The sequence below is a fragment of the Lates calcarifer genome, linkage group LG4 (assembly GCF_001640805.2).
Source record: "Lates calcarifer isolate ASB-BC8 linkage group LG4, TLL_Latcal_v3, whole genome shotgun sequence".
In the NCBI taxonomy this organism is placed as follows: Eukaryota; Metazoa; Chordata; class Actinopteri; family Centropomidae; genus Lates; species Lates calcarifer.
In genome coordinates, this window is record NC_066836.1 from 8,472,479 (window position 1) to 8,490,777 (window position 18,299).

At 42.3% G+C, this 18,299-nt stretch overlaps 1 protein-coding gene across 1 annotated transcript; it reads left to right on the plus strand.

The window, feature by feature from the left end:
* The first annotated feature begins 818 nt into the window (after positions 1-818).
* emilin2a (elastin microfibril interfacer 2a) lies at positions 819-18,162 on the plus strand. The gene is made up of 9 exons (XM_018676220.2): positions 819-1,129; positions 1,748-1,873; positions 3,985-4,175; positions 4,314-6,296; positions 13,056-13,409; positions 15,386-15,439; positions 15,839-15,898; positions 16,064-16,204; positions 16,992-18,162. The coding sequence occupies exons 1-9, from the start codon at positions 984-986 to the stop codon at positions 17,327-17,329; spliced, it is 3,393 nt and encodes a 1,130-aa protein (XP_018531736.1). The 5' UTR covers positions 819-983; the 3' UTR covers positions 17,330-18,162.
* Positions 18,163-18,299: the final 137 nt, after the last annotated feature.

Here is an 18,299-nt window from a genome sequence, read left to right on the forward strand (position 1 = left end):
TGTGTGTGCATGTGTCCAAATGTGTGTTTATACCTCTTTTCTTACCGAACAGTTTTGAATCATTATCTATTGCTATGAATTCTCACTCTGTCTTTGTTTCACTCTCTATCTCCCCTCGGTTTTCCCTTGGTGAAATTGCTTAAGGCCATCTCGCAAGAATTATTTTCACAGTACCACCGTGTGCGCGTGGAAACTCTCCCTGTGCTCACACTCTCACACGGCGCTAAAGTACTGACAATGAATTCCTGCCTCAAGTGCTGAGAATTGAAGCTCTTGTGTAACTAATGTGCTACTTTCTGTCTTGTTGCACATTAAGATGTTACTCAGCAAATCATCCAGTTTGGTTTGAAAAACAGAAGTTGGTCAGTGAGGGATTCAAGAAGTTGTTGAAGAAGAGAACAGACACATTATACTCCCACCCCACCCGTGATATCTTTCTTCTCTAACAGGGCAGACGATGTGTAAATTACTGTTGTTAACCCTGGTCATGGATATCATCAACACTAACACTGCACACACCTCTTTCAACACTGGAGGCTCCATTCAAAAGACATTATCCTCCTAATGTTCATCAGTGAGGTGTGAATTAATGGCTGTTGGCTGACAAAGACTTAATCAAGATGTATCCCAAATTCATTTTTCAGTGGCAACATCCTCTTAAACCTCTCCCATTCATTAATGACTCTACACTTTCTAAGATTTAATTAAAGAAAAACTTTATACCACAAACTCAAACATCTATTAGGGGGGTGGGAGTTTTTTTTTCCTCGTCTGAGTTTTTTGGGAAGAGGGTGTGGGCCCTGAACGTCACTCCACGGGAGCTGCAGTGAATGTGGACTTCCCCAAAAAGTTGAGTTGTTGGAGTTGGTTCAGTCACTGGGGCAATGTGACTTGCGTTTGGGAACATCGCGCATGATAATAACAGAGCAACCCCAGCTCTTTTTTCTCTGTTAGGGATATTTATTCTGAGGCGTTTGCTAAGTATGAATTACAGGCATGGAGAGATGGATTGGCGGTGGACAGTTTTCACACTGTTTTTAAACTTTCACTTCACTTACGGGTCTCCCTCCTCTTACGACCTGTTCCAAGGGTCCGCATACACTGGAGTGGTGCACAGACACAGAAATAGGTAAGTAATGAGGGGTTTTATGGTTTTGTTCCGAACCATTTAAATTTCTCTGTCTTTTGTATAAGCTTCTGTAAACAATCTCTCGTGGGTTTCTTTAATCCCCACTTTTCCTGAAAGTGAAAGCTGTGCGCCTTTGTTGAGGAGTCGCCAATAAAAATGCGATAACTTCCACACTTCTCATCGATCAGAATGACCCCAGATCGGTGGAAGATTTAGCCTCTTATGGTCATAATGTAGCCGGCGTACATTCACTGTGCCTTTATCAGCCTGTGACTAAATTTGACTCGAGTTTTCCAGTGTGGCCAGAGGTGATAAGATCCAGATAAGCGCTGGAATGTCAGTGATTTCTCCAATCTCTCATCTACAAGAGACCATTAGTGCATTTGCAGTTGTTTCCTGATAAAGGAGAAAAAGAGGAAGAAAACATCCCTGTAATGACGCACCCTGTAGGAAAGTTCAGAGAAGCATATGGACCTAATTATGATATTTCTCTTGCCGAATTACAACAAAGCCCAGCTATTTTCTGTGATGTTTGCACAGTGCTCCTCTATAAAAAACACTTCTTACAGATCCTCTTGGAGTTCTTGTTTATTTCTGCCTCTCCTCTCCTCTCCTCAGGAACTGGTGCGCCTATGTGGTGCACAAGAACGTGAGCTGCGCCGTGCAGGGGAGTGTGGAGAGCTTCCAGGAGCCCGTGGTGGCCCCCTGCCCAGCCTACCAGCCCAACTGCCAGCAACAAGTGACGTGAGCATCCGGGGGAGCAAAGGGACAGGGTTGAGGGTGCATGTTTAGATGTATGAGACAGACCGGAGTTCCGATACAAAATGTTTCTTTGAAGGAGAGACCAGGAGGCAGAAATGTTTCATGGTGACTGAAGAAACTCAGCTGGCAGAACCAAAAATGTACAGCTTTTCCAGCAAGTTAAAAGATCACTGAGGAGGCAAATGGTTAAACGGCCTTAAGATGACTAAGACTAGAACCAAGGTAAACATTAGATTCTAAGGCGTAGGGAGTACACACTGATGACTGTTTAGGCGGATGATGTTAGGTTCAGGTTAAGGTAAGTGGAAACAAACTTTTCTTCCACCTGAAGCTTCTGCCAAGCCCCGGAATTTCATTCCAACCCTAGAGAGCCAGATTAAGTTACGGTTATAGTTAGCCAAAATTACCTTCCAACAAACAACATTCACTAACCAACAATACCATTTCCAACCAACCTACTTCACTTCCCTTAACACACCTCTGTGTCTTCTCTGGGACAACATACAGGCTCTACTTCCAACACAACAGTGACATGGTCCCAAAGAAAACACATTTTTTGGCTCCAGAAAACTGAGTTTCTTTGACTCCATATACCAATGGTTAAACAAATTATTTACACCTCTGGAACAAATCTGTCTCTAAATCTCTAAATCTGCATATTCTAGATTCATCTACTGTTGGAATATGTGTTATCATATACTAACAGATGGCTCACAGCTGTTGATTCTTCATCAGCAGGTGTGTGGCCCTCAGTGTAACATAAATCCATGCCCTGTTGTAGCTTCCATCATCATTATGGGTAAATAATAAACTTTGCTATCATTTCATCTGGAGAGTACATAAAAAAAAATCTCATCTAAGTTGTATTCAGGAGCTGCACTCCACACTTCAGTGCTGAATTAATGACTCTGCAGATAAATAGTTGGGAGTGGTGCAGACGATTTATTATGTATTATGTCCCATTCAAATATTTACAGATACATTACAAAATAAATTTCTTGTGTGTATTTTAAGATGTTACAATCAGTGTTACCGTATGGCATGTATTTCTGTCAGTCTGGGCTTTTCTCATAACCATTATTATTTTCCTTCCCTCTGACTTTGATATGTTAACAAATCATTTTCAAGCAACACACAGTTTGATTTAAACCCACATCTGGACTTTTAAGATAAACAGATCATTAAGTTCATCAGTAATTGATTGCTGTAAATGGGAGTATCCGCACCAGTAATTAGTGAGTAACAGTTGTCAGTAAGTCTGTGCAGGAAGATATTGTGTTGCAATGTAATATATTTTTACTTTGTGAATCATTATGAGTTGTGAAACATAACATGCTATGTGTGGTTAGCTTTGTGATCCACTCTCTCTCTCACACACACATGCACAAGAGCCACTGTGATGTGGAAAAGATCCATGGAAACTGATAATTCTTAGGTCACAGACACATGTTTCCAAGTTTCTGTGTAGAGCAAGAAGAGCTGGCAGTGGGAACGGACACCTCTGGTTTTTCCATTTCTAAGTTATGTCATACAGTATTGGCTTCATATTATATCATGTTAGTGTGAGATTTAAGTACACATTGTTGAATTCAGTCAGACTTTGAAGTGTTATTGTCCCACAGGTTTTAGGTTTCCTTCTTCTCCATTTATCAATCTAGAACAGTGGTATCAGTGAGGGTGATAGTTGGGAAATGTGCAAAGATGATTGTTTCAGACATTAACTTTCCAGATGTTCTGCATGACATGACCCCTGCCTTCAGGGAAGTGATGTCATCTATTGTTTCTTTGGAAACTGTTTGCCTTGGCCTTAAATGTTCATGTACTGGGGAAAAAGCAGACACTTTGGTGAAAGCAGGAGTCAACAGTTCCCAATGAAAATATATATCATTGGGACAGTTTCTTCTTTTTGGAGCAGCAGAGTAGCTCTTGCGTGAACAAACAACACATTTTTGCAAAAAGACAGGAATAACACTGATAACAATTTGATCTGAGTTTTAGCATGGACATAAAGCTCAGTGTTACCCATTTCATATTCAAATTTGCTTAAGGTTTGAGGAACAAAAAGTATTGATTACTCTGCCTTTTTTTTGCAGATATCAGACTCGGTTTCGACCCACATACAAGATTGCCTACAAGAAAGTCACAGAGTTAGAGTGGAGATGCTGCCCTGGTTACCAAGGTCCAGACTGTAAAGATTTAAAACCACCTCCAGATCGACAAACAGTACAGGGAACACAGCCTTACCTCCCACAAAATCCTGGACATACAACCAGACACACACAGAGTAAGAAACCCTTTTCTGTTCTGCCAAAGGTGTTTTTGTCAATTTATACTAGACTGCTAAACCATTCTGTTCATAGAAGACAGAATCATTTGTTTGTATTTGTTTATAAAAAATGGTTAACTTATTCTGTGATTATAGGGCCAGAGCGGAGAGAGACAGAGCACCATGAGACGAGGCATGGTGGGACATATAAGATGCATCTTCTGGAAGGTGAAGTTCAACGCCTCTCTCAGACAGTCCTGGATCTCCAGTCTGCTTTGTCAGGGTTAACTGCCAACATACGCACAGACCTGCAGGAAGACACAAAGCAGATGCTGGTGACACTTCTTAACAACATGCGTCCACCAGACAGTGCTACAACCGCAGGCACAGAGGAGAGCGCAGCAGTGCTAGATGGTCATCAGGCTACCAGAGGTGGGATTGCTGGAGACAAAGCCATTGAAAAAATAATGGCCCGTTTGGATGATATCAACAATGCACTGAAAAGTAAGGATGAAGCTTTGGAAGACCTAAGAGGAACCATGACAAGTCATGAGGGGCAGATTCGTGTCCTGATGGATGCTTCTCAATCTCAGACTCCAGCCATAGCTGAGTTTGATGTTATACAGACCTACATTGATGGAAAATTTGAAAAGCTGAAGAAGGAGCTTGATCAGAATGTGGAGGAACAGATGGCCAAGCTACAAAGCTCATGCAATGACAAGATCCAGACCTTGCAGAAGACCTGTGAAGACAGTCGTGACCAAGGCTTGGTCAGCCTGACCAAGCTGGTAAACACTAAGGAGGCTGACCTGAGAAAGGAGATTCGGGCATTACGTCTGGACATGGCTGCCGCAGATGGACCTATAAGAACTCAAAGGCAGACAGATCCATCCAAGGAGGAAGAGGATCATAGTGACCACAAAGACATGTGGCGTGAGATTGATCGTATTGCAGAGGCTCACCGCATCCTGAATGTCCGCATTGACAATGAGCTGGCGCACCTGTCTGCACCTCAGGAAGACAATGATTTCAGCGCATTGATTGAGGAGCTGGAGGCACGTGTCAACATCACAGAACAAAATGCAGAGACTCACTGTTTCTACATTGAAGAAAAACTCACCCGCACAATTTCAGAAGAAGTTGCAGCACTTCGACAGCTTCTGGATGAGCGTCTGAACAGCATGGAGGACCAGTTTACAAACATGCTGGTAGAAATGAGCAACAATTCATTCCCAGGGATGTTTGGTGACTCCATGGATGCCATCCAGGCAGAGGTCAACAACAACAAGTTCCTCCTCCAAGGTTTGGATGATAAGGTCAATGCTGTTGGAGAGTTGTGCTCTGCAGGATGTTCGGGCCAAGGAATTTCTGTAGGTGCAATAAGTTCAGCACCCTCACCGAATGGCCTAGAAAACATTTTGAAGGACCTAATCCGGTATAGAAATGACTTGGATGTTCTTAACACAGATGTCAGTACCAACACAGACAAGCTCAGGCAACTGGAGAACCTTGTTGAAAGGCAGTCAGTTGGAAATGAGAGACATGCCAAGACAATAGACGACTTCCAGAAAGGATTGATCAATCTCCAAGATAATGTGCTTGGCCTGGCTGGTGCTGTGACAGGGTTAGGTGACTCCTTGAGCAAATACAATCAGGATATGAACATAATAAACTCAACATGCTGCCATGCACAGCACAGTGGCACTGGGAGTCCAGCATGGGACACCCAGGCATCAGTCATCGCAGTACCCGGTGGTCAAGCAGATGACACCAGACGTCAGGTGGAGGATCTGGAGAACAGGCTTGATACGCTCAGTAAACAGGTGTCATCTGAACTGCGTCAATGTAAACAGAACACACAGGGCATTTCTGATGGCATTTCTGCTGTGGATGGACGAGTGACCAGACTTGAAAAAGTTTGTGGCAGGTTAGATGGCGTTTCCACTAACATCAAAGAGCTAAAAGATGGGCTGGAGAGACATATTGCTGGTCTGCGGGACTGTGTCCACAGGTTGAATGTCACCTGTGGAAATCATGGTGCAGACATCATTGCACTGCAGAATTCCTTGCAGAAGTTCCAGACACAGCTGTCTGGGATGGCCAAACATGTTTTGAAAGACATCACCGCCAAAGAGCCAGGTGAGTCAGTGGTTTAATGATGCATTCATGACATCATTGTACAACATTAATATTTTGGTGTCTGTTCTGTTGTGGTCACTCCCCAAAGGAAGCAGAAAGCTCAACAGAACAGAGAATGGGGAGTGACAATGATAAATTTCCCTATGGGGAAACCTAGACTCAAGGCCAGGGTATGCTTGCAAATAACAGCAGTTTGTACATGGTGTCATCCAAACTTTAGGAGGGCAAACATGCTTTTACTGACTTTTGAGCCGCCACACTTGAAAGCAGACTGAAAAGTTTGCTGTCAGAGGGGCAAGGCACAATAATCATTCAAATGAGGATAACAGTCCACACTTAGGGGAGGCTTTCCTGGAAGACATTTATAATTGTACACACAAAAAATGAATGACAGAGGTAGCTGTTCAAACTTTTCTGCCTACCTTCTCACCTCTGAATAACCTGGACAGCTGCTGTGTGAAATGAGCATAAAAGTAAGATTTAAAAAGTTAGGCTGTGTGAACAGCAGAGGCAGAAGCAGCAAGTAACACTAAAGCTTTCAGGTGAACGGCTGGGCAGCAAAAGAGTGAGATTGACAGGTTAAGTACAACACCGTAATGAAAAGGGTTTGCTGCTTAAAAGTCTATTGGTTATACTGCATTCAGTGGATTCCCATATCAGTCCAACACTGAAATGAGCCAAATGAAGCTGGATAAAGATATACTAACTAAATACACACAATCTTTTTCAGTTTCCTCCCTAACCTTTAACTTATCAAGTGAGATTAACATCTGTGTAAACACAAACTGTTCCTGAAGATAATCCCCCATATAATGCATTCTGCTTGCTTGGTTTATATGGGGGCTTCGAAGGAAGGATCAGATCCCATGAGTGGCCACAGGGTATTTCCCGGAGTGGGAGGACACAAGTTCACTGGGCCTCCCGTGCTTGCCTAGAGTATGTCATTCAATCTGTCCCAGCACCAAGAGGCAGAGGCCCACATTAGAAACTTCCTGTGACTTAGATTCATGTAGTCCTAAGAATTCCCCAGTTTTAATGTTAGGAATGGGACAGGTAAACTGAATCTTAAATTGTTACATGCCAAGCTCAGTTTATATTTCAGTCTCAGCCCCTCCTAACTGCTCTAATAATTTACTTGCACTGTTTCGTGCCTCATTGCTCCCTTATGTAAATGTCAGAACACCCTTGCTGACTTTTCCATCTTGCCCACTCCCTTTATGAACATGGTGAGTTGTGAGGTCTTCTGTCTTGCACCATGACATCGCTTTTTTTTACTCATGCCACAAAACTGCAGACCTCGACCTCAGTGCCAAGTCTCTCAGCACACATGCACAGTCTCACACACAATACACCTCCCTCCCTGCTCTCTTTCTCCATACACATGTACACATACCAACCTCCAGAGATTCCCGTAGGGTGACCTCAGCCTGATGTGTGGAGTCTGGTCCTCATTAAGGGCCCTGACTCACTGCTGGAGCCAGTCTTGATGGAGAGGGGAGAAGCAGGGCTCCACACCCAGGACCAGATGCTTCAACTACCCTCAGCTGTGATGTCATGACTGGGGCCCCACCACTGGTGCCTCCCTTTTTTAAACCACCATCCAAAACAATGGTATGATAGCGACCTGATGAGAAATGGGAGGTGGATGGATTAATGATTGTGGAGTGCATGAAGGCATTTTGTATTCCATTTCACTCATTGCCAAATATGGCCTGTTATTTCCAAACTGTGATATTTGATTTCATGGAACATTATACTGCACTGCTGCCCAGCATTAAATTAGACAGAACTGTGCGCACTGCAGCAGGATTGTGAAAGATGTTTGTCAGGGATCTCACTTTATGAGTGTTGTTTATATAATAATAGTTTCTAGCTTTCATTTCTGAGAGTGAGTATATGTAACAGAAATGTTGTTGGGAAATATGCTTATTTACTTTTTTCCACAACAGTTAGGTGAGAGGTATTGAGAAAAGCTTGATAGCACTCACGTCTGTATGTACGCCAAGTATGCAGCCACCAGCAGCAGCCAGTAGCTTGGCATAAACACTGGGACACATTATATCTTTTTGGGGGGTGGGGGTACAAACAAACAAAGACTAATATGTCATTTTTACACCTTGGTTGAGCTTTAGAGGTGCTAGTAGGGTTATCTAGCTATTTCCCTTCTTTCCTATCTTTGTACAAACTCTGTCTGTTAGTGCAGACATTAAAATGGTAGTGGAAATATGCTTATCTGTGTTCTTGCTGAGAGTAAGATGAGAAGATTGATACCACTCGCATGTCTGAACAGCAAATAGAAAGCTATTGCCAATGGCTAGCTAATTAGCTTAGCACAAAGTTTGGAGACCGGTAGACTGGCTCTGTCCAAAGGTAACAAAACCTTCATCTTTAAATCTCACAAATTAACAGAAAGTTCTTGGAGTCTCTGATGGTCATCTGGCAACTGATCCTGGTCGAGAAATAGTTTGGCATATAACCCGCAGTACTGTGAGCCCTGTTTTTGTAGAAATTTATTGATTTAACAAGATAAGATATATTAACAAGTTAGATTTAGAAGATACAATGTGTTAATTAGTGACCATTTGAGGTACTGGAAGGTGGATTTTGTTATTTTGGACAGAGCCCAGCTAGCTGTTTCTAGACTTTGCGCTAAGCTAAGTTTGCCAGTTGCTGGAGATAACTTCCTATTTACTATTCAGATATGAGAGTGGTATCAATATTCTCATCTAATTATTGGCAAGAAGGCAAGAAAACATATTTTCCAAAGTGTTAAACTTTTCCTCTAAGAGCAAATATGATCGTATTCTTTCTTTTAGTGGACATAGTCTGTCTCAAATCCCACAAGAGAGGGAAGTAAGCTGAGGATTTAATGTTTCCCTCAAATTTCGGGAAAAAAAGAGATAGTTTCAAGAGAGATAAAGTTTCCATGAAAAATCCCATTTCTGTGGGTGTGGTGGTGGTTTAGAGCCTACTGAAATGTTTCCTCTCTGCATTTGAGCTCATAGTCTCCACACAGTCATATGAGGACCCCGAGGAGGCTGCGAACAGATGAGGTGTTGTAATAATATAACTGAAAGATTAACTGGAATAGCTTCGCCCTTACTCAATGTGACTGCTGAATGGAACTGTGTGACTTCAGTTGCAAAATGTTGGCATTGCTTCGTCCTCAGCAGCTGCTGCAGCGGAGGTTTACTACAGCTGAACCGCAACATGTCTCTTGCTGTCTTCTTTTCCGATAGGGAGCTGGGAATGACTCTGACTCTGCATTATTTAAAAACCTATCACTGATGCATTTTGTTATTTTGAAAGAAGAGTTTGTGCTAAGCAGAAGTTATTGGAAATGCAGAAATATGGAAAGTGCTTCTGTTCTCAAAGAGCTTGAGCATGATGTTCCTTTTGCAGACAGTGACTAATCAGCCTTGTTGTGCTGAATTTTCGCATTTGATTCTCAAGCTGTTTTTTTTCTTACTCCTCCTTTTTTTGGAGGTGATCCCAGTCCAGCTCAAATCACTTCCATGTCGTTTCCTTCTCTCGCTCTCTTATCTCTGAACTGCTCTCCCCTTACTCCCTCGCCACTCTCTCCTTCTGTCCAATTTTTTCTTCCAATTTGTCCTTCCAAGAATGCCAGAGGACTTCTCTTTCTCCTCTTCCTCCACCCTGTCCTGTAAGTATGTATCGACAGACAGGGCCATCAGAAAAAAAAAAAAAAAAGAAGCAATTTTGTTAAACCAGGGATAAAATGAACGCTTTGATGTCACGGATCAATGCTTTGCAATTGATCATTCTAACTTTATATCGGAGAGACAGGCAGTAAGATTAACTGTCTACTGTGATGAGGGAATACAAGAAAAAACAAGACATCAAAGGCTTTTTTGAAGTCGAAGCGTGTCTGTTGGGAAAGAATGGAAAATTGTATTCGACACCGCCACACACACACTGTATATATTTAGTCAGCACCAGAATTTTGAGGGGGGCGCTTTGACTGCAACAGCTTCCCCAGAGATGTTTCTGAAGCCGCGAGGTGAGGTGTTTCCATCTCTGACCCGGGAGCCCATCTGAAAGTCTTCAGGGGAGAATGGAGCCAGATACACAATGGGAGTCCCTGAGGTCTGGCTTGCGGTGCTACAATTTGAGCCTCCCATCGTTAATATCGCTGGAGGAAAATGGGGTGGAGGGTGAAATTGTGTCCATGTGCAAAGCCAGGAAAGGAAAAAGAAAAATGTATGCCAGACTGAGAGTGACACATTACTGTATGTAACTGTATGTATGTAACCACCACACCCTGCTCTGTGCCCCTGACACCATTTTCCATCGTGTGATCAACTTGTCTGCTGTGATATTTCTCCACGCTCTCAGACACTTTTTGAACACTCACGCCCTGTCACCCAAATCTGTGGAAGCTCCAGTGACTAAAGCATCCCTCCCCCAGCTGTGTCTCAATCTGGTTGTAAGCAATAACATCTGGTTTTGGTGATTCTCTCGGTTGCACCAGCACTCTTGTGTATGTGCACGTCTCGACTTTGTGGTTGCCCCCTCAGTGAGACACAGGCTGAGAGCTCATGGGAAATATGCACTCAGGCAACCGGCGTCCTGAAGGAGGCATAGGGAGGAAATGAAGAAGAGATTTCTGATTATCTCAGTACGACATGATTGCTGGGTTTAATTTGTTTTTGATTATACATGTGGTTTCTGAGTGGCTTGTGGTATCACTTGCAGTAAGACGGAAGAATTTTGTTGATGGTTGGTGATGTTTTATTTGATAAGAACAGAGTGTCTGATTACTTTCATAATCCAGAGAAGTAGAAGCAGACTCTAATGTGATACGATTGCTTTCAGGTAGTTTTATATTTATCACTTTGCCTCAGTGCAAGACTGAATGTGCAGTTTCATTCATTATAAGGTTGTTGGCCTTGGCAGAACTTACAGTCATGATAAATTATTGTTTTAGTATCAGGATGCTACAAAGCCCTTTATAGGTACACTGTGGAATTCTTGAATGTGGAGATAGAAGGTTGACAAAATTAAGTTAAAGTCCGCTGACTAGCTTTTTCCATACAAACTGTACTGTGGGAGTTTTCAGTTGCAGTCGGTAATCCTCATTAGCAAAGTCCGTCTGCTGATAAAAAAAGAAAAGAAAGTGCAATGGACCAAGAGTTAAGATCATACTACCCTGCAGAGCTCACTTTGAAAACACTGTTAATTTTATATTCAGTGTTTTTTTTTTTGTTGGTTTTTTTTACTTTTTGTAAATCTGCATCGTTCAGTGTTTGCTAGCTAGCAGTATTCCTCCTTGCCTTAAGCTGGCATATTGCTTGGTGTGTTACAGCCACCATTTACTAGCATAACATTAGCAGAGATGTGTCCTCTCTCTCCTCGTGCACATACGTTTCCCCTTGTGTGTGCTAGTAGTGCAGGAGAAACAAACAAAAGAGACCTGTTCCTCAAATGTCCACCTCAGCTGGTCTTGCTAATTGACCATGTTAGCATGCTAACATACTAAACATCTGAATGTTGACATTTTTGTTATTATGTGGACGTTAGCATTCATTTTAAACCACCACAGTGCAGAAGCACAGCCTCACAGAGCTGGGTATAACTAGAGCCTTATGCCAGATCAGGCACCAGATGATTGCCTGTCGGCTGGTATACTCATGTTTCAGCATCCATGGCCGATTGTTACGAGAGCTGATCGACTACTAGCTGACCAGTAACATCCAATAAGATTCATACAGTTGCACACTGTGACCTTTATATCCTGGCATTCTCACCATTCCCCTACCTATAAATATCTGCATATAAATCTGCACTGCTTGCTGCTGCACCACTTTTTAATAATCCAATTTCCTTATACATTAAAGGTTCTGGTATTAATGGCTTTGCTGACAAGTAACTTTTGTTGTTTACAACAATCTCTAAATTCTGTGTATAATAGTTAACATGCTTGTTCTCCCTGAAGAATCTTTGTTGTTGTTTGTTCTCTTTGAGAGCTTCCCCAAAGAGCAAAGCCTTTTCCGACAATTCTAACTGTGTAACCATTTGCAATAAGTGGTCATTTCCTTGATGTAAGTGTGTCTGGCTGAATGACATTACTGTAATCCTGTTACATGGGCTCCATTTATGCCCATCCTCACCCACAAGGTTGAAATGGCACCACAGATACAGTGTGTGCCCAAAGCAACAAACATGCCGTTTAATATATAAACCCCTTCACTGGATCTTAAATACAGCATGACACGAATCTGTCTGACACCTGGTTGTGAGAAGGGGCTGACATAAAGCAGGTACTGTAATTATTTTTTGTTATTTATCCCTGGGACACTCTCACAGCGTCTCTACGCTCACCATAGAGGCCCAGGTGACGTCTGTGCCCTCGGGGGGGTCTGGCAAGTGGCCAACTGGTTTCCGTTCAGATGGTTCTTGTTGCCTAAAACTCACTCCGACCGCCTGCTTTGTTTTTATGAGCGGTAATAATGGTACCGGTTGGAAAAAAACAAAAAGCTCAGAGGTGCAGAGCAAGCCAGGCCTAATTTGGCCTGTCATCAGAAAACAAGTTGTTAAGGAGATTTCACAAGAGAAGGGTGGGATGTGGTCTGAATGTGAGAGGAAGTAGGACTTGCAAACAAAACGTGTATTGGAGGCTTGTGCAATTGCAGCCGGATTATATGAGGTGACCTGGCTTTTCTAGCTCAGTGGTTAGAAAGTGAATCACAAATTGATATATTTACAATCTCTGTGTTTCTTTTTCTTTCTCTTCCCAAGGAATGACCTTAAGACCAGAGAGGCCAGCTTCTTTGCCAGACACAACTCAGACCAGACCCAGAATAAAACAAATCCACATCCCTCTAATCATCCCACCGCCGCCATCCAGCCCCAGGCAGCCTTACATCCCCGGCCAACCAGTGCAGCCCAACACGCACACGATCAAGATCAGTCCACCGAGCCAGCCTTCCGCCCCCCAGCAACCAGGCCAACCCACTCTCCCCCTGGTTCCTGTGAGGCCGGTGGTGGAGACGGGCGAGGCTGGACCTCCGGGGTACATCCGCAGGGTGACTGTGCGGAGAGGCTCTGACCACTCGTCTAACTTGCCTGTCAAAGGCTTTGCTGGAGCGCCAGGTGAGTAGTGCTGATGTCCTAGACTCTATTCACCCTGCAGCTGAAAACACTCCACTCTGGTTGTTTTCATAGGTGATATGAATCTCTTATTTTCTATCTGAACACCAAAAATCAAAGCTAAGTCTCATTTCAGTTTCGTCACATGGATTTATTGCACAAAACTGGATCTGGCAATGCTTTCAATTATAGCCTGCAAATTACAGTGCATATGCCAATGAAATACTGAAATACAGTTGTTTTGATTGTCAGATGGAGCCTACATCTGTATCCCAAAACTCTATAACTGCCCCCAGCAGTTTAACAGACTTTTAAAAAAAACATTAAATATTTTATGGTAAAGAGGTAAAACCTTCTTTCTATGCTCACCCTAATGATTTGTTCCCTAGCATAACTCTAATACATTATAATATTATAATAAAACATACATCATATTTAAAAATGTTTCCACATTTCTTGTTGGTACAGTGCCTAATAAGTTTAAATAAATGATACTCTTGTTAATTTGATTATATTATTATATTAATACTTTTACTCCATTTTCTCCATTATTTGTGTCTTTTTACCCAAAAATAATACTTATTTTTTACAATAAGTGTAGAATCCCTCTTAAACACAAAGCTGTTTACAGTAAGTAAGTACCCAGTAAGTATTTTATTAACACCTCACATACAATGTTCCCCCTAATTTTTCATGTGTCTGAGTATACACACAAACTCCCTGAGAATACCTTGGACCACTGTGAGCAACATCAGACGTGCACACTGTCACTACATAGTTTTGCTGTGTGTGGAGAAAATGGGAGCAGTGCACGATTGCACAGGCGCGCAGCTTAGAGGGAACATTGCTCACATATACTAAATAACTACACTGTATTTTGCAGGCTATAATCTCAGGCGTTACTCCAGCACAGAGTCCACTTGTCATGTGTATGAATCGATGCTGAGACTGAAATCTGTCATCGCTGCAGTGACAAGAAGGAGATTTTATGACGCTCATATGACAGCACGTCTGGCACTGTGATGCTGGTTAGACTGAGCCACCATTACCACATATGTGACATAATGTGTATGTTTCTCTTCTCAGTAGTTCCTAGTCGCATCAGATATAGTCATCTAAACTAATCAAGAATGACAAAAACTGGAACCGAGCCTGGTTCTGCTTTGTTCTTTTTAGCCATTTTCACACATGAAACCCATAACAAGGGTTTAATTATCCGTGTACTTTGGTTTTTATCGTTGCCCACATGTATGAATTCTACAACAAAAAGTCTTTTAACTGGGGCCAACAGGAAAGAGACAGCAGATAGTCTCCAATTCAGCCAGTTCTGGATTGAATTAACTGCGTATAGGATTATTAGGGCAAACAACAAACAACCAAACAGGCTTTGTTTTAGCTTTCTCATGGGCATGTTTTGGCAGCACAGTATCAGAGACGTCAGTTGTATTGTTACTGTTCACGGATAGTGTGGGAGGAGAGGCCATGTACTGTATATTCCTATTAGTCTAAGATGCATGTTCAATATTCATTATAAAAACTTCAGGCTTTGGTATTGAGTCACGAAATTTGTTTCAAGTTTTCATTTATCCTTACATATTTAATTGAAGGATTTCACATCATCTTTTCTCTTCACTTGTGTCTTTGTTGGTTTTATTTGGAACTCAAACAGCGCACATACCTGCAGGTTTGAGTCCATTTCAAGGCTCTGTGGAAACTGCACCTGAATCTCTCATCGTCCTGAAAAAGCAAAAACCAAAGTCAGCCTGACTCAAAAATGCCCTTATAAAACCAAAATGATGCAGTCTACACTGTAAGCTGTTTTGTCTTAATTTATACCCTCTTTGGGAAACTATCCCACAGTGTTTTGCCGTAAGGTTCAGATGGAAAACCAAACAACCGCCTCTGGCAATAATATTCACTAACCCGTCTCTTCAGATGATTATAAAACATGATGTGTTTCTCATCTGTTTCTTCTGCAGGCTATCTCCCTCTGCAGCCTGTGTCTTTCAAGCCTCAATCAACCGGCCGCCAAGGTATTGTAACAGTTCGTTATCGAGTTGTATCGCATGCGTCTGAGGGTTCTGCCATTCTACCACATCAGTGTAAAAAATTGGAAAAGCTGTGAATAATTTATAGCTTTAGAGTGTGAGGGAGTGGGAACTGGATGTGTTTAGTTTAAGGAGGTGTGGGCGGGCTGTGGAAGGATCTTAGCTCGTCTGCAGGCACTTAGCAGAACGTTTTTTTTCCCTGGGCTGCAAGGCAAATGTTACCTTAGGTGATGATGAAATACATAATGCCTATATTGACTGAAACAAAGAGCATTTTGTTTTTTTCTTTTCAGCTACTGACAGACTCAGAAAAAGCACACTAACACTGAATGTCATAGACAGTAGGGGTACATAATGAACTCTTTCTCCATCTGTACCTTGTAGTTCCCATAGCAGCAAAGGTGCCATGGAACCCGACGTATCAAGCTCCAGTTGAATCACCAGGTAAAATCAATCTGGAAATCATCTCTCTGTCTCTCTCTTTTCTTGTATCTGCATTGGTAAAGAAAAAAGGATAAAAATAATTAGCTCAAAGTTTGAAATGAAGTGAGGATTAAGTAGTAATTTGTCTTTGAAGTGAGACACTGACTCACATGTTTTTGGGTCCAGTTTCCGTGGACAACAGCGCCTTTGCCGATCCCTCCTCCTTCTCTGCCGGCCTCACGCAGCAGCCCTTCTCTGGAGATTTTGGCATCATTCGGTTTAACAGGGTTCTGGTCAATGATGGTGGACATTACAGTCCCCACACAGGTATACAAAAGCACACACACACACACAAAATAGACTGATCAGCCACAACATTAAAACCACTGATACTGACAGGTGCAGGGAATAACACTGATCAGCTCGTTAGAATGCAGTGCTCTGCTGGGAAACTCCTGGCATTCATCTGGATGTTATCTTGACACCTAAACCCTGTTGCAGACCAAGCAAATTAAATTAGGTTCTTCTCTGTAGTAGCTTTATTTTAGCCTATTTTACTGCATTGTGTATGTGGAGCTTAAAGCTGCACTAGTTAAAATTGTAATACAAACAATATGTGAAATTACTTTGTGTAATGTAAAGAGGGTCACTCATAGTGATGAATTCACATTATCACCCAACTATGTACCACCCCTAAGCTCTATAGAGCATTTTAGCCTATATCAGCTCATTGTTTTGGTTTTACTGCCCACAACTTTAAAGCTGTGGCTTAAGCTGGAATTACACTTCCCTGAAAATACTCATCACTGTCTTCATGAACCTATGCAGGAAAGGATGTTGTGGGTAAATTGTAGGTCACAGAGGATGAGCACACCTCTCAAATCTCATGCTAACATATTTAAATTTTGGGCAATCTGTTGTGCAACTGCGGATGAGCCTACATTTCTTTCCATTTTATTTATATTTTTCTATATCTGACCTAAGGAACAAGTTTCTTTCACAGAAGAAGAAGAAAAATAGGGCCCAGGAGTAACAAACATCTGTTTCCATTCAACAAAGTGCATCATTTCATCATACATCAGACTCATCATCTTTCCTTGTTTTACCTCCACAGGGCTCTTTACTGTCCCACTGGATGGCAGATACCTGATTTCAGGCCTGCTGACCGCAAAGCAGGGTGACCGGGTAGAGGCCGTCCTGTCAGTGTCTAACCGCAGTGTCCAGAAGCTGCAGAGCTCGTCGGGGCCCGCGGTCGGCCAATACCGGGGCACGGCTGGCAGCGGTGACTGCGGCTGCGGCGGCACGGTGTCCTTCAGTCTGATCCTACCCCTGAGGAAAGGGGACCGCGTGGGTCTGGTGAGGACCGGAGGCCAGCTGGCCACCACAGAGGCCAGGGAGATCCTCTCCACCTTCAGCGCCATCTTCTTGTACGCGCCGCAGGCCAAGAGATAGCTGGAGCTCACGCGGACGCTGAGAACAAGGACTAGTTTGTTCCCAGTTGGACTGGAGGGAGCGTTGAAGAGACCAATCACTGATTTGCTGTGATGCAGCTATTTCACCACACAGGGCCACTGTGTGAAGATCCTCACTTATAAATTCAGTTAAGACGTCATTACATTCTAATTTGTAAGCCATTTGCCTAATGATACCTGAATGCAAGAAGTAGGATTTAGTCCTAATATATTGATTATAAAGTTGCCTTTTTGTACCTATTGTGAATGTATTGTGTAAAAGTGTTTGTAAATTAACATTAAAATTCATAAAACCTAAATTTTATTCTAACAAAACTATCTCAGAGACTTGGTATACAGTGTGGTCAACATCAGTAATATAGTTGTTTAGGCAATAAACCTTGATAAATCACCTTTAAGTATGAGCTCACTGTGTAACTACACTGTAGAAGAAGAGAATGATTAATAAACATACGTTAAGAGATTGACGTGAAAGAGCATGAGACACAAGCTGTTAGTAATGTTACAAACTTGGCCGGCTTCAGAAACTGCACTGAGAAAGACTGGGTCAGAAGGCGAAAATAACCCCATTTGGGTCATTATGTAAAGTGGGTGTGGATGAAAAATAAATTTCCTCTCTTCTCACTCCTGAGATTTAGAAAGTACCCCAGCAGCAAACCAGGAGTGTATTTAACCTTCGGCTCAGCCTCTGCTAACCTTAAAAAGAGAGAGAAATACTTATTTCTGTTTAGTTAACTAACAGTCCAATGAAATACTGTTTCTGTAAATGTTTCATGTTTGTGTTATTCAATAAAACAAACTGAAAATTGGAAAGACCTGAGGGATCTAAAGTCGCTCATGTATCGCTACTTAAAAAATAAGCAAATGGAGTAGAAGTTACTGCACTAGCCTGTGGTTACTGTTGAACTTTCTGACTCTGACTCAGACTGGAGACAGGAAATGTGTAGCAC